At 43.2% G+C, this 26,427-nt stretch overlaps 1 protein-coding gene and 1 long non-coding RNA gene across 5 annotated transcripts in view; both read left to right on the top strand.

Moving 5' to 3' along the window:
* The first annotated feature begins 484 nt into the window (after positions 1–484).
* Positions 485–26,427, top strand: part of LOC112561728 (sterile alpha and TIR motif-containing protein 1-like) — a 35,378-nt gene continuing 9,435 nt past the window's right edge. The window contains exons 1-4 of one of the 4 annotated variants that reach the window (XM_025234358.1): positions 580–720; positions 2,673–4,085; positions 23,994–25,486; positions 25,891–26,220. In XM_025234358.1, the coding sequence (XP_025090143.1) occupies positions 3,707–4,085; positions 23,994–25,486; positions 25,891–26,220 (2,202 nt within the window). In that variant the 5' untranslated portion in view covers positions 580–720; positions 2,673–3,706. Of the gene's footprint in view, positions 721–2,672; positions 4,086–11,112; positions 11,977–18,839; positions 19,000–23,993; positions 25,487–25,890; positions 26,221–26,427 lie in introns of those variants that run through there. The other 3 variants (XM_025234359.1, XM_025234360.1, XM_025234361.1) reach the window with 3 other exon arrangements.
* On the top strand, positions 19,014–22,769 carry LOC112561729. The gene is made up of 2 exons (XR_003098717.1): positions 19,014–20,416; positions 21,043–22,769. It is a non-coding gene; the product is annotated as an uncharacterized LOC112561729 (long non-coding RNA).

Here is a 26,427-nt window from a genome sequence, read left to right as displayed (position 1 = left end):
CGAGATCTGAACCCTGAGCCGCTCGCTGTAGTGGTGACAAGCGAGTGTTTCAACCATTACACGACCGGACACCATTTAGTTTTAATTATAATAAATGTCTATCGATCGATTATGCCTCATAGATGTGAAAACCAACTTTCCGACCGATCGATCGGTACAGTATTTGACATGTAGTAGAATCCACTTTTAATAATATCTGTGCAGCTACCAATAACATGCTTATATAAGTCCTGGCCTCCTTACGGTTATCGTTAAATTGGAAAGAGTTTCAAAACATAAATGAAACAGAAGGACGTACTTTATAGCTGTTACGCGGAAGCAGATGACAGAGTTATCGGTCATGCGCTGCCTTGAAAGGGAAACTACTCTTGCGATTGAGTTTAGCTCATTGTAAAATAGGGGGTAATTTTTTCCAGCTCATTAACGTTCTCATTCTTTGTCTAACTGCCAAGCCAGTTGGCATCTATTATTTCGAATCTGTTTATTTCTAAAGTTTTTAATTGTTGTCTTAGGAGAAATGGTCATTTATAATCAAGCGAAAAGTTATTTTAATATATTGAAATCAGCGTGAGTCTCCTTACTTACGGTTATGTTGGACTCGTCTGAGATGAACATAATACGATGAGACTGATGGATGGGGGATGAAGTGCTTTACCTCTTCGTTGTCCTTAGTTGCAAACGTACCGAAATGCATTACACACGTCGTCATTTTACTGAAAGGTAAGCTGATCACGCTGTGATATAAGATGATGGATGTCAGTCGCTAATTAGTTCGTTTGTTAACTGAGAAGTAACAAGATGGTGCCAGTGGTCACTGGTGGACCATTACTGCGGAAGACACGAGTAATAATGAGCTACCCATCTCATGAGCAAATGCTTTTAGTATAAAACCCTTATTTCCTAGACCAAACCCGGCCATCGATTATGTTATTTATTTGAAGTTTGTTTGTCGCATTACAAACAAGTTTTGCTTGTCGGTAACACGTCGAGCACCATGGATCAATTTTGTATTGTTGTTGTGGAGGATTAGTCAGTAATAATAATAATAAAAAATCTTGGCGGGAAGACAACTATGTACAGTAAAAAAGCTGCAATCAAAAGTGAGTTATTGAGTGCAGCATGTAATGTTAACGTGTATAGTTGATGGTGGTGTTTAATATTAGTATACTGTGTATTGGTAGACAATGCATAATTTCATTTCTAGAGAGATTTGTCCCTTGTGGCATGATATATGATCATTCTCCAGATTCATTTAGTTCGTTATTAATTTATTGCTTACATTAATTAATTGCAAATACATATGATACATTCTGTATCAAGTGACCCCTTTTAGTGGTGGGTATTATTTTTTTATACTGGCAGCTGGGAAACAACATTTATTTTTTTATATCTCTCCATTAGAAACATCTCTTTGTTGCATTTTCAGAAAATGGGCATAGCAAACAATTGCTAAATTAAAGTAACTAAATAAAAGGAAAGTCACAAGTCAGAGATTTTGAATGCTATTAATATATTTTTACAACTTCTGTAAGTTCTGTTACATTTTGCTTTTAGTTATTCACGCCTAATTCATGAATTTTTGTGAACTGAATAAGTGAGTCAGGCCAGTTTCTAAATTATAAACATAGATTGTCTCACAAACCTGTCAAGATCATGCTAAGAAGCAATTTATTTTTTTAAGTTATACATTAATCCCAGAAAAACTCTGACTTGTGACTTTCCTTTTATTTAGTTACTTTAATTTAGCAATTGTTTGCAAGATATTTCACTCTGATACATTACTTTAGTATGTCCTGTTTTATTTAGCTTCCTTTGTAATCTTTGCAATATTTGTTATTATAAATTTGGAAATGAAAGGTGGCACAAAACCTCCAATAACTTCAGGGTTATTTACCAGTGTACATACTCCATTTTAATTATAAAGGACAGCAGTTCTGCTGCTTTATTCTGTTCTTTATTCTGCTTTATTTTATGGTGATGTCATTTGAAACACTAGGACAAATCATGTAATGCTTCCAAATAAATCTTATGCTGTCATTCCATCAGACTCTCTTGTGTGTGTTGTACTCAGCCCTAGTAACTGATTAAGAGTAAAGTAATATCTACATACCAGGCTAGAATGAAGTGCTGTTGTATTCAATTGGGCAGAAAACTGAATATGCATGCAGCACAATTTGCTAAGGTACCATCAAATGCTTTCCATGTCGGGGAAAAAAATGTATTGATCCAAACTTTCAGGTATAAGATCTTAGGCATCTTCCCCAACAACCCACCTATCTCTGAAATCTTTGATCTGCATGTCTGTGCAGGGCATGTGCTGTTGTTACTTAAAAGTCTTTTATGGCTAGCTGAAAAAACCCACACCATAATAGAAGTGAAAATATTTCTGAAGCATTTTATTAATTACTAGATGTAATGGTTATGTTAGTCTCTGATTTAGAGAATAAAACAATGTCCTAATTGCTGTCTATTTATATTATTATAAACACTGTTATGAAAGACAATGTCAATAACAGTACTAGGGTAAGTATAAGCATGTGTCATGTTTTGCTTAAATGTCGTTAGCTTCATCCATGTACTTTGCTGCTTTTGATGTAGTATGTTTCTATTTTTTTCCTTTTGTTTATTTTGACGACGTAGAGCTCCATTTCTGTTGGTTTTTATTTGTGCAGGTGGACTTAATGACTCTTGACTTTTCTCGCGCTTCATCACTCTGCATTGCCATAGCATCCACACCAGTTTCCATCTCAACGTTCTTCCCCCATCTATCTGCATCTCATCTTGGAGTTGTCCCCCATGCAAATGCTCGCTGCCCGCCACATATGCTTAGAATGGCTTCAGTGTCTTGCATGTTCCGTGACTACACAGCCCTGTTTGACACAGCATCTCTGCTGCAAAGAAACACACAGTGGCATTGCATTAGTGTGTGCATGCAGCATTTTACCTCACTTTATTATAACCTGTGATTTATTAAGCTTCCTGCTATGCACAGTCAACATTCTTCGTAGTATTTCCTTGAACCTCCGATATTTAGTAACTAAGCATCAAGTCTTCTCCAAAATGGACTTGTTATTACTCAGGACGTCTTTTATCAGTCTTTTTTCAAGGAGACATTATATATAAAAGGAGATGAAAAGAAAAAATGTAGTATTTTAGTGTTGAGTTAGAATTAGGTTTTTTTTGAGGGGATCAAGTTCTGATGAGAGAAAAAAAATGAATCCACACATGCCCATGCTCCATACATTCAGGACACAGTATAGAAAACCCAACAGACTTCTCTCAAGGGAAGATAAAATCAAACTTATTAAACTTGCCCTTGAAAATCCAAATCTGAAACAAAAGAAATTGGAGATGTTTTTGGTGTGGAAAGATCGTCTGTTGCCAAGATCCTAAAACGGAAGAATGAGTACCTCTCCCCTGATGTCATTGACACCTTAACAGGAACAGCCAAACGTTCTCGCTCAGAAAGAGGCTTGGTGAAAGAAGCTTTTGACATTCATTGGATGGAGCTAGAGCAAGTTGTATACACCTGGTACCTGACCAGCATTGCAGAAGAACAGGTCATCACAGATGACAACATCCTTGATAAAGCTCAGAAAGTGGCAATCAAGTTTGGCATGCGAACAATTATGCCTGATCAACAGTGGTTGAAAAGCTTCAAGGAAAAATTAAGTTGTTCAGCCAAGGTGGTAACTTGGTAAGTCAGATGTCTGTGAGCCCTGCAGATGGCAAGGACGCAGTCAGCTGCAGCATGAATAGTCGAACTATGGTGAGAGAGGGCCATTCAGTACCATTTCAGTCCATCTCATCAGGCCACACAATATTGACTGAGCCTTCCATCAAGACATCATTACCATTAGAACCAGGTGGCCTGCCTTTACCTGATCACAGCAGCGTTGGTGCATTTCGAAGAAGGCAGTCTTGTCCTTTACCTGCTGTGACTACATTCAGTCATCATCCCCACACAGTAAGAGGACGTCAGCAACTGATGTCATCAGTTGCATCATCCAGTACATGCTCAGATGGCCAAAAAGAGAGTCTCATTGTGGAGCAGATGGCAGAAAACACATTTTTCTACAAAGCCGGTATTTAATCTTTTGAAATATTTTTTCATTTTGGTTGGCCAGTCTTAACAATCACATTATTTGATTTGGTGCTTTGCTTATTTTAATTTTTTTCAGTTATTATCTTTGCTTAAAAAAAGATCATTTGTGTTGAATTGTGCAGCAGCTTGCAACGTTGCATGTGTTATATTAGACATGATTGGCAACAGCATTGTTTCCATGTTGTTGGTCTGTTTATCGTTATGTTATTCTGGTGGCACTGTTCCTTGCATACTAATAACGGAAATGTTTAATTTCATTCTTCACGGATTGCTACCTTCTCATTAAGGTACAGTGAAATTCAGTTGAAAAGTTCAAAGAAGAGAAAACAATTTTTTTGATATGATTCAGAACATTTTTTATAAACATTGATTAAAAATACACCTTAATGAACAATAAGTGCAGACCATCTAATGACATAATACTAACATTCTTTTAGATTTAATCATCTATCTATCTATTCCTCTTCGTGCATCAGGTTGCACATAAGGCCTCAACCAGAGTCCGCCACCGATGTCGATCGGCTGAAACCCGCTCTAGGTGACCCATGTCCACCCTTTCCTTTCATCTCCTTTCCACTGTTCTTCTCCAAGTTTCCTTTGGGCGGCCTCGTTTTCTTCGGCCGTCTGGAGTCCATCGTAGGGCGACTCTGGAAAGGTCTGCTGTCTGCTGGCGAGCACATGTCCAATCATCGCAATGCCTTCGTTGAACCTGCGTGGTGATGGACTCGGTTTCAGTTCTTCGTGGAGTTCTTCGTTGCTGATGGTATTTGGCCAAAAGATGTTAAGTATGCGCCTGAGGCATCTGTTTGGAAGACGTCAAGCTTGTTACTGATGGTTTTGGTCATCTTCCAGGATTCTGATCCGTAAAGGAGGGTGCTGATCACATTTGACTTGAAGATTCTCAGTTTGATCTTCTGGCTGATGTTTTTTGCCTTCCATTGCTCCTGAGTGAGGCGAAGGCCTGGCTGGCTTTCGCCAGTCGGGCTCGAATCTCCACCTCCGCATCCCCGGTGTTTGACATTTTGGACCCAAGATAGGAAGAAACTGTCAACTTCCTCAATCTCTTCTCCATTTAGTTTGATGCCGTCTTGGACTCTGGCGTTCACTCTCATACTTTTCGTTTTCTTTGTGCTGACCTTCAGCCAAGGTTTCCAGCTGTTTCTGAGAAGGCCTTTGTTTTTTCATGCATGTCTTGGTGGCGTGTGACAGCAGGGCAATGTCATCAGCAAAGTCCAAGTCTTCCAGCGCTGTTGTTGCTGTCATAGTCATGGTCCATCTGATCCCTCTCTCTCACTGTCGGTGGAAGTCATGATCCAGTCCATGGCCAGGATGAAGAGGAACGGCGACAGAATGCAGCCCTGCTTCACCCCGGTACTGACGTTGAAGGGGTCTGTGAGCTCTGTGTCACAGACAACCTGGGATTTGAAATCGCTGTACAGCATTGCAATGACCTGAACAAGTTTTGCAGGGACTCCGTAATGCCTCAGGATCTTCCATAAGGACTCGCGGTGGATGCTGTCAAAAGCCTTCTCCAGGTCGATGAAATTGAATGTACAGCGGTGTGTTCCATTCGTTGCTCTGCTCCAGAATCTGTCGCAGAATGAAGATGTGTTCGGAGCAGGATCGCAGGACGAAATCCTGCTTGCTGTGGTCGAGGTCTTTCTCAGAGTTGCCGTCAGTCTTGACAAAACAATCTGCTGAAGACCTTGCTGGTGAGGAAAGAAGTGTTATGCCCCTCCAATTATTGCAGTCTCCAAGATCTCCTTTCTTGGGTAACTTGAAGATGAGCCCTGTCTTCCAAGCAACAGGGAGCTGCCCTGATTCCCAAACTTGCCTGAAGATTTCAGTCAGCTTGGAGCTGTCACATTATATCTGCTTTCAACATCTCTGCTGTTATTCCATCTGCCCCTGGTGCTTTGCCGCTCTTCATTGTCTTGACTGCTGCTGTCACTTCTCCAGGCTTGGTGGGTCTGTGCAGATGTCAAGGTCTATAGCTGCTGGCTGGATGTCTGCAAGCTGAGGGGATCTGGTCTGTTCAGAACCGACTCAAAATGTTCCTTCCAGCGCTGTAGTTTTCTGCTCTCCCTCGATGACATTACCGTTCACGTCTTCACTGGCACATCACTGTTCTTAAACCCGTTGTTTAGCTGTTTGTTTATCTGTACAGTGTCTTCAGGTCATTTTTACTTGCTGCATTTTCTGCTTCATCTGCCAGTTTCTCTATGTGGTCTCTTTTGTCGGTTCTTGCCATCCTCTTTACCTCTTTGTTTAGTTTTGTATATCTTTGTCTGAGTTGTTCTTTCAGGCGTTCAGATCTGGTGCTGTTGATTCTTTGTTTGGCTGACTTTCTCTCTTCTATCTTCTTCCATGTCTCTTCTCTGATCCACTGTTCTTTCTTTTTCCGTTGGAAGCCCAGTATTTTCTCTCCTGATTCCTGTAAGACTCGATTGAAGTCGTCTAAGGTCATCTCTCCAGCACCCCACCCTCAACCTTTGCCTCGGCTTCAGTAAATCCACTGTCGGGGCGCCAGCTCCCTTTCGGGTTTGGCTGTCGTCCGTCATTAGTCCAGTCACCTGGTGTGCTTCATTACCTCCGCCATCTGTGACGAGTTCTCTGGTTTTGGTTTCTGTAACATACTTTTTTTTACATGGTGGGGTTGTTAGCCCTACCACAACCTAATTTACCTCTAGGTGAGGTGTCCACCTTAGTCGCCTCTTACGACATGCCTGGCTGGATGGCAGGGACCCTATTCTTACAATGCTTGCTAGGCAAGCATACCCCGGGGTCCCACAGGGGATAGATTTAATCATAGCATTGAAATAAACCTTAGGTTTTAATATGGCAGTTTAAAAAGGTGATAAGCAATGCAGAATTATAGTTGGTTTACAAACTTTATAACCCATTTTCTGGTGCAGCTGAAATATAATCTGTTTTAGAAGCAATTTCATTACGTTTCCTCATTACAGAAGTCATAAAACTAACAAAAAAGTGGCAAATTTATTATTATTTCTGAAAGATGGAGGTGTTGTTAAGATGATAGCCCAAGACAACAGTGCTACATTACTATTATTTAATTCACTAGGGCAGTTATGCATGCCTGTTTGTATCTTCTATAGTTCATTTTAATAGTAAGTCAGTTATTTTGGGGGTAGGTGTGGAGGGAAAACCATCAGTATACTGTGTTTCATGGTCTTAATACATTGTCAGCCATGCACATTTTGTAAGATGCAAGATGCAGCACCAGTATGTATGTATATTTACAATTGTAAGTGTGATAAAGCTCTGTATAAATCTTTGTGTGTGTGTGCATGTGCATATGTTCACATGTGTGTCTATATATATATACACAAATATATATACACACAACTTGTATTCACCAGTTGCTTCTTTATCTTCTACAAAGAAGAGAATATATTACTGACAGTTCTGTTTATTGATTAATGGTATGCTTAATCTGTTGTTTTTGATTTTTTAGGAAAGATTAATAAAATTGCTTGGAATTTTTGTTAAAATCTGGTAGTCTTGAATCTAGAAGAGTTTGCACTTAGAAATTACAGGTGATAAGTTTTTTAAGCATTTTGGCAGAGCTACAGCAAGAACCTAACATGTATGTTCTGCTGCATCAAGTTATGAAAAGGTTTTTGGTTTAGAGAGGCTCAAGAGGAGATGGTGCTGGAAAACACACAATCCAGAATTAAGTATGAACAGCTCGGTAGTATATGCTTCCTCTACAGAAGAAAAAGAAATTCATATCTTCATTTAATATTAAGCTTGAGAGCCGCCTCTTAAAGTGAGTTACTAAAAACAAAATAGTTGTAATTTCTTCGATCGGACGTGGTGTCGAAATAAAGGGAGATAACTTTTTTCAAAGCTTGAACAAATTGAGGTACCTACAAAGTTACTTCCCTTTACTACTAGTCTTTGGAAAAGCAACTCGGTGATTTTTTGATGAGTGATGATTAATATGAATAGACCTGGATGCAACATGGACTATTCTCCTCTCCCATCACCTAAGGTGACTTTCTGTGTGTGTGAGAAAATGACTTGAGAGTGATAGAGGTTGATGTTGGGTGTATTATTTAAGAATATGGGTTTATGATGGCTCTTGAAGGGATCTACCAGACCATTGTACAATAAAAGAATTAAACTGATATAAAGAATACTAGATGGTGGTAATTATTGAAAATTAAACCTTAATATTATAAACCTCAGAAGTATGAAAATTACATGTATAGCTCAGTTCCCATTGATTTTTCAGTTTTTCTTTCTTACCTGTATGTCCTGTCTTCTTTCCATCAACATAACAAGCACATGCACTTTCCTAGCACGTTCTCCATACAGGCTTGAAAACAAATTAAGACATGAGGGAAATATTTACCTTTCCCCCTTTCCCCCCACTAGCAAGCAGGCACTCGCATTTTTTTAATTATTATTTTTTCGTTTTTACTTTTTCCCCATCCCGTTTGTTCTAACAAAATAAACCTACACACACAGGTGTGCTCAGATTCCTTTCTTCCTGCTAGGTAGCCTCTGCTCTCTGTTTTTCTGTCTCACAAGAAAGGGATCCACCCACCGCTCTACCCACGCCACCCATCATTCAAGCAAAGGTAGCTCCAGGCTGAAGGAGTTCATGACGTAATTAGCTCACGTTCTCATGTCTTGGCGTTGCTCTCGGCAGACCCGGGTGCGTCGTGACCACGCCAATGTAGAAGAAAAAGTAGTAACGTCTAAAACGGAACGCTAATATAAGCTCTGTGACGTCACTTGCTTTCCCTCATGATGCGGGCGTCTAAACAGCTCTCCTTCCATGACATTATCAGGCATCTCGCTGTCCTTTTGGTTCCAGTTTGCTCTGGAGAGCGAGAAGGGGGGGAGGTGAGTCAGAGAGCGCGCGGTGCGATGGGCATAGACGGAGCCAGAGTAACAGCAACCACGTCGACGTATCGGTGTATTGTCGTGGAGCGATCGCTGTTGACGGTCGGGCGGCGGTGGTGGTCAAGGAGGGGGTCCACCAGAAGACTCGTGGAACGTATGTGGCCTACTCGGGACTCGGGCTGTCAGCGAGCGGGGTGGCTCAGGTAGGGTTTTCGGCCTTTGTTTTGACAGGTCTGCAGGTATGACAGAATGCCAGAGCTCATTGAAGTGCTAACACGATGGCAGCGATGTCTGTATCAAGCCCCCGATCACAGCATTTAAGTGACGTGCTTGTTTAGTAATTTGTCTCTCAGTGTATGTGTGTGTGCGCGCGCGTGTATCATAGTTATTTCCATACCGTCTTCCTTAAACTATTTCCTCCGAGCAGATGATCTATCTTTTGTTTGCTTCTAAGGAATTGCACGTGACCAACGCTGCTTTAATAAGGCGCACAGCTTTAGTCTCTGCGCCTGTGACCTTACACCTGCACTGGATGCGAGGGATGCAAATGCAGGATGAAGTGAATGACAAAAGAACAGGCATCACCGATACACGGGCGTGAGCGCCTACTGTGTGTGAAGAGCACATGTAGCCCACGTTTGCAGTAGATGCTTGTCATTCCTGTAGACTTTTCCGCCCTTGTAGAAACTAGGGCACTCAGGAAATAGGTCGGAGGTCGTTGAGATGTTGAGTGTTCTTCTGTTGCAGTGACCAAAGATGTCGGTCTCTTACCCGTACACGCTCTCTCACTCACACACACACACTTGTTTACGAAAGGAAAGCTCGTGCTATAAGAAGCAGGCTTCTACCTTCATGTTCACCTCTTAGAAAACCGTTTATAATCCACTTCATGCATGTTATTACATCATTCGCCAGTAACGTTATTTAACGATGTCTAAATGTTTATCATTTATTGCCTGAAGCGCGGGATTCCGTGCTGTGCAAGATTTCTTCTTGTTATTTTATGCCAATTTTTTTGTTTGTTGCACTTGTATTCTCTGTTTCGCACAGAAAAGATTCACGAGTGAGAGCATGGTGTTGGTTAGTTATTAATTTTATTTTTCTGGCTGGGATGGGGGTCCGTTTTATTTTTTCTTCTTAGGATAACCTACTTCCGTCCCTCGGAAATCTGCTTGTAAATCAGGTTCTGTAGATATTTATTCCGCAGTCTAGGCATAGCTGCAAGGGTAAATTGAAATATTTATATGTGATAAGCGCGATAAATGGACATTCGTTCCGGCCCATATCGTTCCCAGACCTGTGACCTTGTATCGCACTGTTCTTGTCACTGATAAGCAACTCTTTGTTCGTAAACAAACGGCTTATTCTAGAATCTAGCACCTTGAGATCATGTGGTATGTTTGTCACGCACCCGAGTTTGTACTTCGATGCGGACGTTCAACTTTGCGACCTCCACTTGAACTCCTTTACTCATTCACTCATGCGTTCGGTCAGTCGGTTGGTCGGTCACGTGTGGCAGACGTGATGGTTTATTGCTTTTTGATTGTTTCCCAACATCAATCATCACAGACGTTTAATTAAAAAAATTCTTTGACGCGCCTTCACGGAGGGGATAGCTAAGGTAGGGGAGGGCAGTGGGGGCGCTCACAAATTGTTTACAAACTGTCGGTTTTGCTGATCTCGAAAAACGATCGAGGAAGGGGCTAGTCAGCAACGGATGGTATAAAGCCGTCGAGAAATGGTCATCTAGCTACACTAAAGCAGTGACAAGGATAGCTTTGGACTTTGCCGAACAGTCAAAAAAAAAAAAAAGGGGGGGGGGGTGGGGGAGACGTGCGAGCTAACACACAGTGTAAGCCAGCGCAAAAAAATAAATTGAAAAACGGTTTTTAAGGGAAAGACATCCCTTCGAATGACGTGTTGCAGCCAGGAGTGGCTAGGCGTGCGAGTGACCACTTTCTCCTTCGTCGCACTGCACGGGCACAGAGTAAGCTGCACAGAACTCGGCGGAACACAAGGACTCGCACTATATTGACGTAAAAAGGTCGCAACGTGAGGTCACAGCGCTGAGCCGCCCGAAATAGCCTCGCGCATGTCCAAACGTTTTGCTGAAAAGGCAGCAGGACGATGAGCAAAAGGTGGGGGGAGGGGGTTGAGGCTTGACGACAGCTAGTTCAGACATGCGCGTGTTACTGGAGAAGATAACAAGCGGATTACTACTACTACTGCTTCGGTCAGCAACCTGTCATCGCACTACGCTGTACATGACCTAAGGAAGGATCATCGTGTTTCAGTGTCTGTAACAGGTGTCCCTCCCTTTGGACTCCTCGCTTTCCCTCCCACGTCCACGCCACCGTCATGCCTGATCGCGCGTTGGCGTCTTCCAGGCCGTATGTGCGATCGATGCCAAGCGAGGCCTGCGACACTGGTGCAGATGACTGATTCGCCTCGCGCAGGTCGCCAGGTGCTTCATGCGGATGTGCTTTCTTGTGTATTGTTATCACCTCCATGCCGTCCATGATGCTGGCTGAACCTTGGTGCTGAGCTTCTTCAAGGCTGGCTGGAGACTGCTGCCCGTCTTGACTCAAGTGTTGATGCTGCTGCTGCTCTCGGCCGCCGCCTGTTACTGCTGGGCAAAGGTTATGCTTATGAGGCCAGAGAACTCTTTCAGGCGCATTGTTATTGCACAAGGCGGTCAGGTCTTATTCCAGATCTGCTGCCCAGTTTGCCCCCTTGTGGCCACACCAGGGGTACTTGGCTGTCTGTGCCATGTCAGTCGGCAAGTGCTGCTGAGCAGTCCCCTCGTTGTCTAAGAAGCTTTGCGTCGCACTGAATTCGTTATTCGCCTGTCACATCGGCATTGTCGTCTGTCATGTCATCGGGAAATGTCGCCACGTCCTTATCACAGGTCGTAAGGAGATGAGCTGAACTGTTGTCAAGGTCGTTGGTCATCTTCACTAGAGAGATGCTCAGAGGAAAGAGCTTGGAGAGGAATGGTAAGCGTGAGTTGCTCCCCCCTAGCTAGACATAAACATGAAAATTCCCCAGAAAATTTAGTTAAAAAAATTTTTTTTTGGCTTGTGCGTGCCTCTTCGGCAGCTGTCGATCAGAGTTCTAATGGAGTTGATAATTTTGTATTTAACCTTCTTTGAGATGTTCTGTGAATCATCTGAACGCTGGCAAGAACCTGGGATGAATGCCCGCTGTTCAGTTGCTAAGTTGTCCGAGTCTGTTATTTGCTTCTGTAAAATAATAATGAAAATCATCATTAGACCTTGCGTGACTGAGCTGTTACTTCGCGACATTTGCAACATTCTGTCACCTTCGACCGGTGGTCTGGGGCACGGCATAAAGGTCAGTCGATACTCTGTGTGTGTGTGTCGGTGGACGGTTTATTATTGCTTCATTATTAAATCCACCGGTTTCCAGGATCGCAGACTGCATATAAAGGTTTGTGCTCGATTGATTACAGGTTGTGCATAGTTGATTTTAAAATTTCCATAACTAGACGAGAGTTGTGAACACGAGAAAGGTCTGGGCAGCATGAAGGGTGTCACCAACGGTAGATTCACGAGGATGTTAAAGCGACTCCCTTGTCTGCCAGCCTCCATCTGGAAAGTGAGAAATGTCGTGTTTCTGTTTAGGAAATTGACTGATTACCAGTATTATTAAAAAAAAGTATGTGATGCCATTGTGATGACCACGACTGTGCCCGTCCTCAGCAGGACTCTAACTGAAAAGCCCTACTACCCTGGGTGCAGCAGACTGGAGATGCCAGTGACGTCATGACATCAATATGTTCATCTTGTTGAGGTCAGATGTCACCGCCAAGTGTCACTCGCGATCTGAGCAGTTAAAAAAAGAGTTGGGAGGGGGGAAGGGGATACAAGAAAGTGATGAAAGGTGTTTGGTGCTATACGCCGAGCCAGCAACTAAGGCTACATCACGGCAAAGCAGCCAGCCATGTAAACAGATGTTTGATGAAAGGCAACATCTAACTTGTTGCATCAGTCGTGGGAAATATTTGGTTTTATGTCCTGTGACAGCTGTCGTCTTACATTGGGTCGGTGACGCAGGCTGATGCCGCAGCTTTAGCGCTGGTCGCGGCGCCTGACCCTGGTGGTCTGTCTGGCGACGTCGATGTTGGTCTGCGGCGGTTAACAGATGGGCCAGAGAGCTACAGGGCGGGCGGCACTAGGGCCAAACGGTTCACTGTTCGCAGTGTGACTTTCACCAGACTGCTTTGCAATAAAATAAATAATTAAAACAGGCAGCGTCCTAGAAGAACTGTTCCACGGTTAAAGACGGTTGGAGAGCCATACAAAAAGAAAAAAAAAGAAAAAAAAATTGTCTGAAGCCCAGCAGTTCTTCCCTGAAAGAAAGACTTTGGTCGAGAATGCACCAGGCCCCAATACTCTTGTCAGCACTCGAGCTGAACTCGTCTAACATAACATAGCTTTAGAAGAATACTATAAAGCTTTCTTATTCTGCGGAGACCCCTGGGACGAAACTCTCAAACGCACGCTAACACTTGCCGTGAGTTAAAACTAGTACTCAGAAAAATCCAGGAATTCATGCAGACCATCAGCAATAAATACCATGTCCAGCGGAGGAGGAGGGGGGAATCAGACTATGTCATGGCAAGGCAGAAATCTTTGTAAACAGATCCACATGCAGGAAAAGAACAGCGTGCCCCAGACGAGAACTGAACCCTGGACACCCACCTTCACTTTATTGGTGATAGGCACTAACCGTTGCTACACCTGGTCTCTGGACCACCCGAGGAGCAGGGGCATACCTATCTTCCAGAGATCTCCTCCCTCCCACCGAAGACCGACAGAGACTCCACATGACCAGTAGGCATCCCACTTCAAAGAAAGCTCGGGGGAAGTAAAAGGAACCTGGAGGAAACTGCATCCCTGAAGGCTGTCTTGAAGTATAGATAAGCTTTAGGTGGGGTACCTTTCAACCGCCAACGACCATTGGGATATTTATAAAATCATTCGCGGGCCATCCAAAACTTATCAATTTAAAATTTTACTTTTTGTATTTGGTCAAGCCGTAGTTTTTAAAACTGTTGAAACATTTGAAAAATCCTGCCTGGTACTAGCTGTCCTCTGATTCAACGCCAAAGGAGGCACACGGGCCGCGGGCAGCCAACGTGAAGCATACGTGTCTGTCCCGTCATGTGCTCGTATGTATCCTATCTATCCCGTAATGGACGTTCCTTGCTTGCCCCTCAAAATTTACGTTCTTATTATGATTCACATAATATACATTTATGTTGCTATGAAAAATCTTCTTCGTTTATTTAATTTTGAGTCCAGCCTGCGGTTACCTTGACGAGGCGAGACCTCATGACGACCGGACGTTCGCCACCCCTGAACTTAGCGATCGAACGGAAGACGAAGAGGGTAAATAACAGCGAAGTCTCCGCTTTTCGTGTCGTATTATAACGCATTTCAGGTGTTAAGACCGCCGACATTTTAAAAAAAGCCCCAAACACACTTTTTTATATTTTCAAACAGGCGCCAAATCGGGAAAGTTTACAGACCCCACTCTTCCCACGGGACAAATGGTCTTTACGTGATTTATCGCTCTCGTACGTGATTTGGCGCTCTCTTACGTGATTTGCACACGCTTTTCTGCTATGGGGGAAAAACTGCTTTTTTACTTGCAGACATATATGTCATCAGATTTTGCACACTGCCTTCTCGGCTCTAAGCCCCGGAGAAAAGTGTTTTTTTCTTCCTTTAAATAGCACCGTTATATAAAACCTTTGGTTAAACGTTGGTCCATATTTGTCCCCGTACATAGGACCCTTACATAGCCTTGCTCTCTGAAGGTCTTTGAAGGTTCACTTTGGTGTGCTGTGGGTACACGAAGTCTTAAAGCCTTGCGCCCAGTCACTTCTCTTCTCAGACCTCCTCTACCTCCGACTTTGACGACGACCTCAGAGTTTGTTTTCAGTTGCTGTTTAACAGTCGCCGTTACCCTAAACGAACAAAGACTTGGTTTTGGCATCGAAGACAGCGACTTGATTGAGTCTGTATCTAGCAGCCTCGCATACAGGAGGATGGGGGAACGGAGGTAGGGGCGTGCAGGGGAAGGTGGGGGGAGAACCACGTGAATGCACGTGCTGTCAGCAGACCTCGATCGCCCGGATGTAAATGCACTTCTGACAGACAGTGGCGTGATAAGCAGACATCGCCGCATGAGAAATCTGTGTTTTAGGGGCTAGAGGAGTCTGGCTTCCTTTCACGAATGAATGTTGTGGACTTACAAGTACTTTCATGTTTGTTTTTCTTCTCTCCTTGTTCCTAATCCGCGTGCACCTATCAGTGTAGCCCTCCTCTCAGGTCAGATGCGGAAGATACGACGGTGGCAAAGGTTGAATCTCAGGAGTGTGTAGGGGGTCGGGGGCTGCTGCTGAGGCACTAAAAGCCTTTCTTTACACTTAAGAACGAAAATGTTGTTCACTTCATTAGAACTAGCATGCCAGGTGGCAGTTGTGTGTTGCACCTACCTCTTAATTTCCGCACTCGTGAACTGATGTACTTCCCGTGAAGCTTAGGAAACGAACTCAGCATGCTGCCAGTCCTCGCTGTTCGAACCCATGTCATCGCAACAGGCAGCATCAACGTTGCGAAATATTGTGAGTCAATCAAGAGCACATTTCCCTGTCAACATGTTTGTCACGAGGGCAAACGAATTTTTTCTCCGCTTGACACAGGCACTTTGTCTTCTGAGATGGCCAAAGGATTTTTTTGGGGGGCGTGCGTGCGTGCGCGCGCATGTGTGTGTGTGGCCCGAGAGGATAGGAAAATGTTCGATTAGATCCCTCACCGCCTCGTCGTGCTGGCCATCTTCGATCGTGAGAGGCATTGTGGAGGGTCACGCAGGTGCGCGAGAAGACGCCTACCACCAGATTTATTCCCCCTTTAACAAAAAAAATTGACATTATTGACTTGCAAAAATATAATCAGGAGATTGGGGAGGAGGAGGAGTAGGGATCGTTTAAATACTTTTGCCCTCCTTTAGATTTATCGGGTTTTTCCCCCTTTATCATAATAATTTTGCGTCAGGTTCACACGCCCTTGTCTCCATCTTTCCTTGCTTTTTGTTCATGGTGGTCAGTCTGCGGAGACATCAGTGTTTGGAGTTATGAGGGAATGGAGCTGGAAGAAAGAAGAGATGGGTGGGGTTGAATTATAGGGGTGGGAGAGAGAGTGAGGGGAGGCAAGTTTCAAGCTTCTACATTATATCGGACAGGTGGTGTCTGGACACTGTCCCATTGACAGGTGCGCAGACCAACCCTGCGCAAGACCGCTTTGACTCGCGCAGTGGGTGGGTGCGTGGTACATGTTAGGAGGATACATTAGGGAGGCGTTGACGAGGCTGTGGTGTCATGGTTAGTGTTAGTTAGGTGGCAGCAGTCACGCTGTGGGTGTGTGACGTGTCTGTGACCACCCTTCACACGCAGCGAGAATCTGCTGTCCACAGGTTTGCTGGCCTCGTGGCTTCGTAATTTGGTAATTTACTTGTAAGCCCTCTAGAGGCTTCACTGTCCAAGTGTTGCCTCTCAATTGGTTGTTTCCGGTCGAAGTCATGACCCGATGTCACCCTAATCACATGTCTAACCTCCTCCCCTCCATCTATGCCTGGGAATTGTGCCGTGTCAGGGTCAGTGTGTAGAGTCATGACCTCGTAGGTCACAGGTCAACAATTGAAGTTGTAACAGACGTCTTGCGTGGAATAATCCTAGTACAGCGGGATGGTGGGCGGGTAGCTACAAGGGTGGGGTGGCTGAAATCCTGAGTTATGAACTCAGCTATGCTGCAGATAAGACTGGCGAGTGTTGAGTCGTAGCCTGATATACTTCGCTGGTGGCATGCGCCGATATCGACAGCTGGCATCTTTAAAGATCTACTAGGGTTAAGTTTTGTTTCCTGACTGGGTAAAAGCTCAATGCAAACTCATTTTTCCCTAAATCTGAGTAACAGATAATGCGAACAAATTGTTCGTTGTCAGTCTGACCTGGACATTACCACTCAAGACAAGAGGAAGTGCATCGGCGGGCGTGCAGACGAGCAGAGTTAGTGTGTCACCATGAAGGCAACTCATTCAACTCGTCTCATCTGCTGTTTGAATGACAATTTTAAGGTCGCACCATAGAAATGTATCTGGCAGGGGCAATAATGTTCGTTCCCGCTTACTTTGATCATCCCTTTTACAGCAAGCTCCAAGTAGGGGCAATTCAGCCGCTCAGTGCAGCCTAACGAAAGTGCAGATTGCTGTTTCCATTTTCTTACGACAGACACGAACATCAGTGCTAGACCACGATTTCAAGTCAAAGAGGTTCAGAGTTCAGTCATTTGGGTCAAGCGCTTTTCTGATTTCTATCCTCGACAGTGCGTGTGTGAACTTTCAAACTTTAGAAGTTAACACAAAAACATTTACATGATTACATTAAATCGGTGTTTTAACGAACATTTTATAGTTGGTTTAATATTTATATTTTTACTAAATTGTATCACTGATTAATTTTTGCTGTTTATGCAAAGTTTCCGGCTTTTCATTTGTTTTCTTTTTTTTTTTTCTTTTCTGAGTGATAAATGGCTCAGTGGCGCTATCAGTGTGACCGGACAGGAATCCATCATAAGTGTTTACTAAGTGGCACAAGTGACTGTTTCTGCAGAGTTGGCGTGATTCGGAATCCACTAGAAATAGTTGTGAAGTGGTTGAAGTCACCTTCTCTCTAGAAGAAGACAAAGGTCGTGATAGTCGTGGTTTGTATGTATGTAGCTTTGCCCTCTCGTCAAGCATATGTGTACCTGCCCTGAGAGAGAGAGACCAGGCTGGGCCTTGCCTCAGTTTTGTCTGACAGCGGGTGGATTTCTCTCCTGGCACCAACAACTGGCCTGGCAGGAAGCGCGAAAGGTCAGTCCGCACCTGTCTGCCCGGGAGGTAGGTCTCAGATGATGCTACCTGAGAGCACAGGAGTACATCGAGACTGTGATGCAAGGGAGACCTTTTAGACAGGCAGGTATTGCAGCCAGGCAACATTGGCGAGACACAGGGGTCAAGACTGTCTGTCGTTACACAGGAATGCAGAATAATGCAATACATGAGTGATGAAACCCAGTCACTTCACACACCCATCCTTTTTTTTTTTTTTTTTTTGGTTCTGTTATGGTGGTTCTGATTCCTGAATGTGTGTATGTGTGCACGCGCGCTCGTTTGAGGTAGTTATCACTTTACCGAGGTCGCCCATAGGGTCATTGCCATGGTCATTTACAACCGCATTCCCAGGGTCGTCGAGACGGTGGAGGTCAGGAGTTGGTGATGGTGAAGTTGAAGGTGAATGTAGTCATCGCCACTGATGGTCCTGGTCGGCATTCTTCAGAAACCCTTTCATCTGCTGTGTGAGGAACGTCACCACAGTCCAAGACCGGATACCAGTCCCACGGCTGTGCTGCGCCTGCGCACACAAGAGCAGACGCCGCTTCTCGAATGTTCGCGCGCCATGTCGTAATGCCTCGAGTGCAAACGGCGATCAAGTGCTCCCAACTGTGAAATTTCTCAATTCCGGCTTTAAAAAAACAAACTGAAGGCTAGTCAAGTGTCGTAGATGGGCGCGCACTCTCACACACACATACGCACGCGCGCGCACACACACAGAGTTTCAACATCTGTGAAAGCGAGATTTTTGTAAGCGAAGTGATTTGTCAGCCATGACGTCCATGCACGCGCCAGGTTGCGCGAGGGGAAGTAGATGTCACCGCCTCGGCAGCCCCGACGCAAGGGTTTCAGACAGAAAGCACCGTGCTATATATAGCGGCTGGGCTGCCAGCAGTGACAGACGTGGCGACTACCGGCGTCTGCAGACTCCGGGTGGGGGGCGTGCCCCCTCCTCACTGGAGCGCCAAGCTCGGGAGCCGACGTATGGGCAGTCGGGTGGATCTGTTTACATTGTTTCCGCTTCAAAGCCCGGTGGTTTGAGACCCGTGTCTTGACCGGTGAGTGTCGTTAATGTTCGTCGTGCATGTCTTCCACCACCGTGCCCTTCTATTTATTGTAGTTTTCTTTATTTAGCAGCAACATATAGCGCACGGGGTTCTGCAAAGGCCATCAACCCTCGCGCGATTTTGCGAGTTGCTGTTAACCGTGGTGTCGTTGTCCGCCAGTAGACAGACTGAGGAGGGTGGTGATGATGATGGTGATGGTGTGGAGGGTGTCGGTAAGTCGACAAGAAGCCCACCAGGCAAACAGGGACAGCGGGACTTCCGACCTCGCTTTGAAGGGCCACCCCCACACCCCTTACCGTTCAACCGTTTCCCTTCCTGCACCATTTTTATGTGCGTGATAGATGGTGGTGTGTTACAAGATGTATGTATGGGTTTTAGAAATCTGGAATGACTTTAAAAAAAGGGAGGAGGGTATATGTGGAAACTGAATATTTTAATGTTTTTTTGGTTAATTTTTTTTTACATAGGAAAAGCTCTGACAGAGTTTTTGTCAGAAATCTTGCATTTAGCATAGATGTAGGGACATGATAACTGACAGCTGAACATTAAAAGTAAGCAGCAAACAAGTGATTATGTGCAATATTTTAATCAAAGATGTATGGTAGAAACGTGAACCATGATTGTGCTAAAACCTATTGCTAGACTGTTTACTTTGTTGAGTATGTTTATGTATTTTACTGGGGACCTTGATGGGTTGAGAGGTTAACTTTTAGTCAGAGTGTTATTTGAAAGTTTAGAGTTGGGTTTAGTGTGTGTTAAAGTTTTGAAAGTGCTGCATGCTGGATCAGGGTGAACCAGTGACTAATTTTTAGTGCTTTTCTCAGCAAATAAAAGTTTTGTGAAATTTGGTGGGATGGAAGCATTAATGTGCACAAACAGGGACTGTGTGCAGGTTCTGTGTTATGTAAAAAATATTGTTTCTTCCTGGTGCTCATGAGATGCCTTTCATCCTTGCTTCCTTCCAGCTTTATGGCACCTCAGATTGAGATAATCTAGCAAAGAGTGTTATCAAAATGCTGTAACATTTCGTTTGTGACGTGATCTGTCCCTTGGGAATTCCTTTTTGTAAGTTGTTTGACATTCTCTTAAGCTCTTTTACTGTGATATCTTGTACCACACATTCATAGGCGTAACTTTTTTCCCTTTATTCCTTCCTTCCTGATTTTCATAAGCAGATTATGTTGAATTAAGATACTGCTTTCATGCACATAGTTTTGTCCAGATGCATTTGCAGCTGATTTCCCTGGAAAAGATTTTTCTTAGAAAATGATTTGCTCCCCATTGCTGCCATTGTCATCAAGGCTGCGGCCTGTTTGGACTTCTAACTCCTGTTTTGCCGTGGTCAGCTCCTGATGTACCTTTTTTGTAGCTCCTCAGACAAGCAGGGGAGTTAATTCTTCTTCTCATGGTATGGCTTCCAGAGCTACCTTGATTATGTTGGCTTTGAGTAGCATTAGTAGAAAGTTGGCAGTCCAAGGGATCATTGACTTAGGAGTTGCGTAGGAACCAGGAAAGCAAAGATTCTGAGGGGACAAGAATTTCATTTTGCTTCCCCCCCATCACCCCTGTCCAGTGCTTTATTTGATTCTTCATAAAGTACAAAAAAGTAGAGGACCCAAGAGAGAGAGATAGAAATAAACCTTAATTTATGAGGGTTACAATACTTATATTATTTTACATTTAGCCCTTAATATAAAGAAAGGAAAAAGAAAGACTATTACAAAAAGAAGACAGGATTCCTTTTTTGTGGGGAGCACGCTAACCTGCAAACCTGAAATGTGATGAATATAATGTTAAAGTTCAACATATTTTGAATATTACATAATTTCTTGTGATCGCAATAACTGGGGAATCATTTTTCAATGAGTTTTGTTTCTTGTTAAGTGTTGCTTTGTTGTTTAACATTCAAAACAAACTATCTTGTGATGCTACCACCGTGTTTTTCCGTGTGTGTGTGTGCACACCTGCACTCACACATCTCCTCTTTTTTTTTTTCCTTGTAATGTGCAAGAACAAATGTTGTTCACTGTCAAGATGGAGTTGCCTACCTCCAGCCCCAGAACCGAGCATCTTCCTACACCACTGCTAAGATAAGTTGTTGATCTTACCAAGCTTCAGTCTCTTTCCCTTTTTTATGTACGGTGTTATAGCTAGGGGACTGGCTGTTAAAGTCCCCAGAATTGAGGAAGCTGCTTTCCAGTACCTGGATTGTGTCAAGTACATCATCTTATCATAGGGGCAATAGTAGTTTGCAACATTTATGCTTGTCTCTTGTGATTACCCTAATTTAGATTCATTCAGCTTCTTCTTTATTTCTTGGTTTTACTGGCATTAAAGTCATTTATGGCTCATATCATTACTTTTTTGGGGTCACTTCTAAATGCCATTTACTCTCTAATCTTGAAGGATTTTCCTTCCAATTGATGTGTTTGTTGTATGCAGCAGGTGTTGATGTTGTTTTGATGCAGATGATGTTCTAGTTCAGTTTTCTTGTTGGCTGTTCCTTTTGCATTGCTTAATAGTGATTTTGTTGTATTTTTTGTTTTGTCTCTTTACTAGCCATTAGTTTTCCTTTCTTATCCCTATACATGTTATCAAGAACAGTTTGCGTGGTATTGTGGAATATGCTGTGCAGTCCTTGCCTTTTGTTTAGCACTCAGAGGCTTCTGTTAGGGTTGCATCATCCTTAGCTCATAAGCTATGTCCTGCCCTGTGAACCTTGGGTGGTGGTAGGAGTTATTTGTTTTCCATTGGAAGGAGTTTTAAAAGCTTAGACTGCAGCTTTTGGGGGCATGATGACCCTCCCATATTGGATTTCAAAGCATGTTTGGAAAGCAACGGCACCATTAGTTGCTTTGCCCATCCAGGTGATTTTCACTGCTGTTTGGTCCAGGACTGCTTATTCGTCCATATATATAGCTTATTTCACAGTTATCCTCTGTATCTGGGGGCCACAGCTATCTGCCTTCTGCGACCTGCTGGGTTGGGATGGTTGCCCCACTATCTATTTGGTTTGGTGGTCTGGTCCCATTATAATTCGTTGAAACATGAAAGGACCTTGCATCTGATTTTTGATGATCAAACATGCTCTCATTATATTGTTGTTTTAAAGCTTCACATGAACTGGTATTTAGTGCAGAATTTTTCTTCATAGGGTGATTGTTGTATGATCTTATATTTTTGTTTGTAATGTGGAATAATGAGAAAATATACTAAGGATAGATCACAGAACTGTAAAAAAGGAACAGGTTTACTTGTTGTGTTGGGAAAGAGCAGTGCCAGAGGAATTTGGCATTAACCTGCACTGCCTTCGGGAAACTTTTTTTTTAACAAGAACAGAGTCAGTGGCTGTTGTTATTTTACTTATTGTCACTACATACGTGACTGTGATTGGAGGGTAAGTTGATTTCTGATTTTGTAATTGCAGACATTGTCTTCGAAGGGCAGTTCTAATGGGCATTCATTTACAAATGATTCCTATGAAAAGCTTTGCAACATTTTATTGCAAGTGACAGAGATTTATTATTCATGCCAAGTTTCACAAGTGGGTGGGAGGAGAGCAGACGCAGGAATGCAAGAGCCATATTTACTTTAGGCTCAGTTCTTTCTTCTGTGAGCTTGTGCAAGAGTTTTTGTGCTGTTCGTGCATCATTGCTTCACTGGTGCGAAAGCAGTTTCTATCTGTCCTAAAAATATAGTAATAGTATCAAAATGACTTTCTTGCACTGAATGGGACAAAGAACCTGTTACTTATTTTTAATTTAAAAAAAAACCCCAAAGAAAACGATGATAGTTGATGTTGGGTGAAGTGAAAGAATCGGTTACAGTTAAAGTGAACATTTCTTTGACTTTTTTTATCCCTGAAGACAGCCTCAGTCCTTTATATACAGGCATTTGAGCACACACTTTTTTATGGAATGCGTGAAATGCATCTTTTATAAAATAAACCTGAACATACACTATGTGCACACACATACACAATGTACAATACACATACGGCACACACAAGATACAGCAGACACACGTAGAAAAATAAATTGCAATAAATCAGCATAAACCCTCTATCATGATGCATACAAGCAGAGGTAGAGTCTGCTTCAGAAGTCTGGAATTCATAATAATCCAAGATAATAAAAACATAATGGGTGACATAAAAGACAGTGTGTTTTTATGCAAAGTCTGATGACTTTCTAGAATGAGGAATATTGATGGCATCTCCAACTTCAGCAGTAGGAGCAGCAGCATCTCAGTATCATGTTGGGTGGTCAGATCTGTTTATTTATAAGGTGGTCAGGGCTGTTTATGTGCCACTTTCTCTTTGTTGTGTTTTATAGAATAATTACATTCAGAGGTCTGATGGTTAAGCATCCAGGGCTAGAGCATGTGATGTAATATTTTTGTCCTTCTGTACATGGTAGCACAGTTTATAAATAAATATATATACATTTTGGTACTAAATATACTTTCTGTTTTTATTGATTTGGTACTTCTGTGGATAAATTATACAATTTCTGCAAAAATTGATAAAATATTTTCATCATAAATAGCAATTATTGTAATGTGAGTCAGATTTGTCATTTTTCCTTGTACATATAAACTGGGCTTGAATGGATGCTGGTGAGGTTAGGTGGGGGGTGTTAGAGAATGAGAAAATGTAAGGTGAGGGCAATAGAGATAGAGGAGCCACACATAAAATCTACCAATATATAAACATAAAGCATACAAATATATAATAAAATATACAAACTAAACATACAAGCATAAAACATACAGATATAAAATGTACAAACAAAATATATGAACATAAAATATACAACTATAAAATCAAACATAGAAAACTGCGAATAAATGTCTAAGTCTTGCCATGAAACAAAGGAACTGGCCATTATTCTGGCATTAAGATTGTTGCTGACATGGCATAAAACACTAACAAACCGTTATAATATAAATCAAATGATGGAATTTCATTTTCATTTTGTTTTTAGGGAAATCTGGCACTGTTGCTCCCCATCATGATGAAACGGATGCAGGCCACATCACCATCAGTGCCAGTCCCAGCATTAGCAGCAGTCGCAACTTCACGATCAACGGTAACGATAGCAAAGGCACGCAACACCTGACAAAATTTAGCAGAAATCGTGTCTCGCCAGCAACCATCATCAGCTTCCCACCGGAGGATCAGGAGATCAGTCAAGAGACCGTGAGCTCGGAGGCAGACATCACAGAGGTGCAATCCTCGCATTGCCAGAATCTCAGTCAGGAAAAGCAAGGTACCGACAGCCGCAGCACCGGCAACTCTCCACCTGGTTTCTACATTGACTTAAACAACATGGCAGAGGCAGTGCTGGATGAGATTCCGAACCATGATCAGAATGTAAATGAGAATCTAGAGAGTCCAACATCTGGGATACACCGTATATCTTCAGAATCAACTATCAAACGTGAAGTGGAAGAGACAGATGATCGTAAAAATGACCCTTACAAAGTCCTGGAACGTTCCCAGTCAGATGCATACTTGCTGCGGAACTCCCTAGAGACTGAAGAAGAGGAACTCGTGCAGGCCTGTTCACAAGATCTGAGCACCATGCGGAACGTGTCTGAGTGCAGTCGGGTGTATCTTGATCTGTCGCGTGCGGAGCCATTTGAGCGCGTGGAGTTCACCGAGAGCAGCATGGGCATGTTCCGGTCATCTTCAGGGAGACAACTGGAGACCATTCCTCAGGATGAGGAGCTCAAGACGGGAGATCTTAGCTATCTGTATGCCACCCGGCGCTCTTTCTCAAATGATAGTTCATCCAGCTTGGAGGATGTGACTGGCTATTCCAAGGTGAGGACCAAAGAAGTCTCTTCAGGCGTGAAGTTCGTCAAATCATCCAAGATGCAGGATATGATGAAGACAACCAAAACAAACCTTAAGTCCAGCATCCAGATCTACTCGCACACACTAAAGCAGAAAGTACGTACCCTGCAGATGGGTTCTGTTCCTGAACAGATTAATGCCCTGGAAGAGCTGAATGTGCTCATGGAACAAGCCTGGTCTATGCCGGTCTATGGCAAGGACCTTGCCTACAGCTTATGTGACATCCTTCGCACTGAGAAGGCCTTGGACATCATCATCAGCAATTTGTCAACCACCAACCGCGATCTCCTCAAAGCATCAGCCCGCCTTTTGGAGCAATCCTTGACTACCCACAACAGGAAGCAGATTGCAGAGTGTGGTTTGGAAGCAGTGGTGAAAATGACCAGGGACCGGCAGGGAGATGTTGAGATGGCCAGCTGCATGACGGGCATCTTGGAGTCGCTGTTCAAGACGTCGGAGGAGACTTGTTCACGTGTCATCAAACTGGGAGGTCTAGATGTCCTGATTTACTGGTGTCGCTGCAATGACCGCATCACGCTGAAGCATTGCGCCATTGCCCTGTCTAACCTAGCCCTTTATGGTGGACCAGACAACCAAGAGGAGATGGCAAAGCACAGGGTAAACAGCACAGAAATAGAGCAAAACTTAATTGTGATGGCTTCTATTTCGTGCCATTTTTACTTTTATGTGGCTTCTGTTGAAGATGTTTCCCCCAAAAAATTATTAACCTACACATTATTATTATTCTTCTTGATAAAAAAATAAGGCTGGTCATTTTTCAGAAATAAAAACAGGTACATTCTTTGCAAGCATGTTACAGAATGTGCCAAAACATTTTTCTGAACCCTGAATTGTGTAATTTAACTGTATTTTTCATACACTTGTCTGCAGAACAGAAAAGACATTTGATAAAACTGCTGTGTAAAAGTTTTAGAGAGTTTTCTAAATGCTTGACTTCCTGAAACGAGAACATATGCGATGCAAGCTCCTAGGAATCAGCCTGTACACACAATCTCCAACAGGTGCCAGAGTGGTTGTTCCCCTTGGCATTCATCGACGACGACAGTACCCGCTATTATGCTTGCCTGGCCATTGCTGTGCTTGTTTCCAACAAAGAGATTGAGGCGGCAGTGCTGAAGTCAGGAACCCTGAGCCTCGTACGACCCTTTGTTGAGCTGCATGACCCCCAGGAGTTTGCACAAATGGACACCTCGCACCAGCACGGACGGTCCTCTGGGTGGCTTCGGCGCTTGGTGCCAGTGCTGACCAGCAAGAGAGAGGAAGCCCAAGCTCTGGCTGCATTTCACTTGGCCATGGAAGCTGGTATCAAGGCAGAACAAGATCGAAAGGAGGTCAGCAAAATACAATTCCATACAAATCCATAATTTTTCATCACGTCATTTTCTTTTCTTTATTTAGCTATATTATTCATTTTTTTTCATTAGCATCCCCTTTTCTGCCTACCTGCTGAAAATTTAAGTTTCTTCCAAACTGTGTTAAATTTAGTTTGACAGGGTTTATAAATACAGTCTACATCTTGCCACTCTGGATTAGCACAG

Source organism: Pomacea canaliculata, linkage group LG4, assembly GCF_003073045.1.
Source record: "Pomacea canaliculata isolate SZHN2017 linkage group LG4, ASM307304v1, whole genome shotgun sequence".
NCBI classification, from domain to species: domain Eukaryota; kingdom Metazoa; phylum Mollusca; class Gastropoda; order Architaenioglossa; family Ampullariidae; genus Pomacea; species Pomacea canaliculata.
The sequence above is the reverse complement of the archived record's forward strand: the minus strand, read 5'-3'. Positions and strand labels throughout refer to the sequence as shown.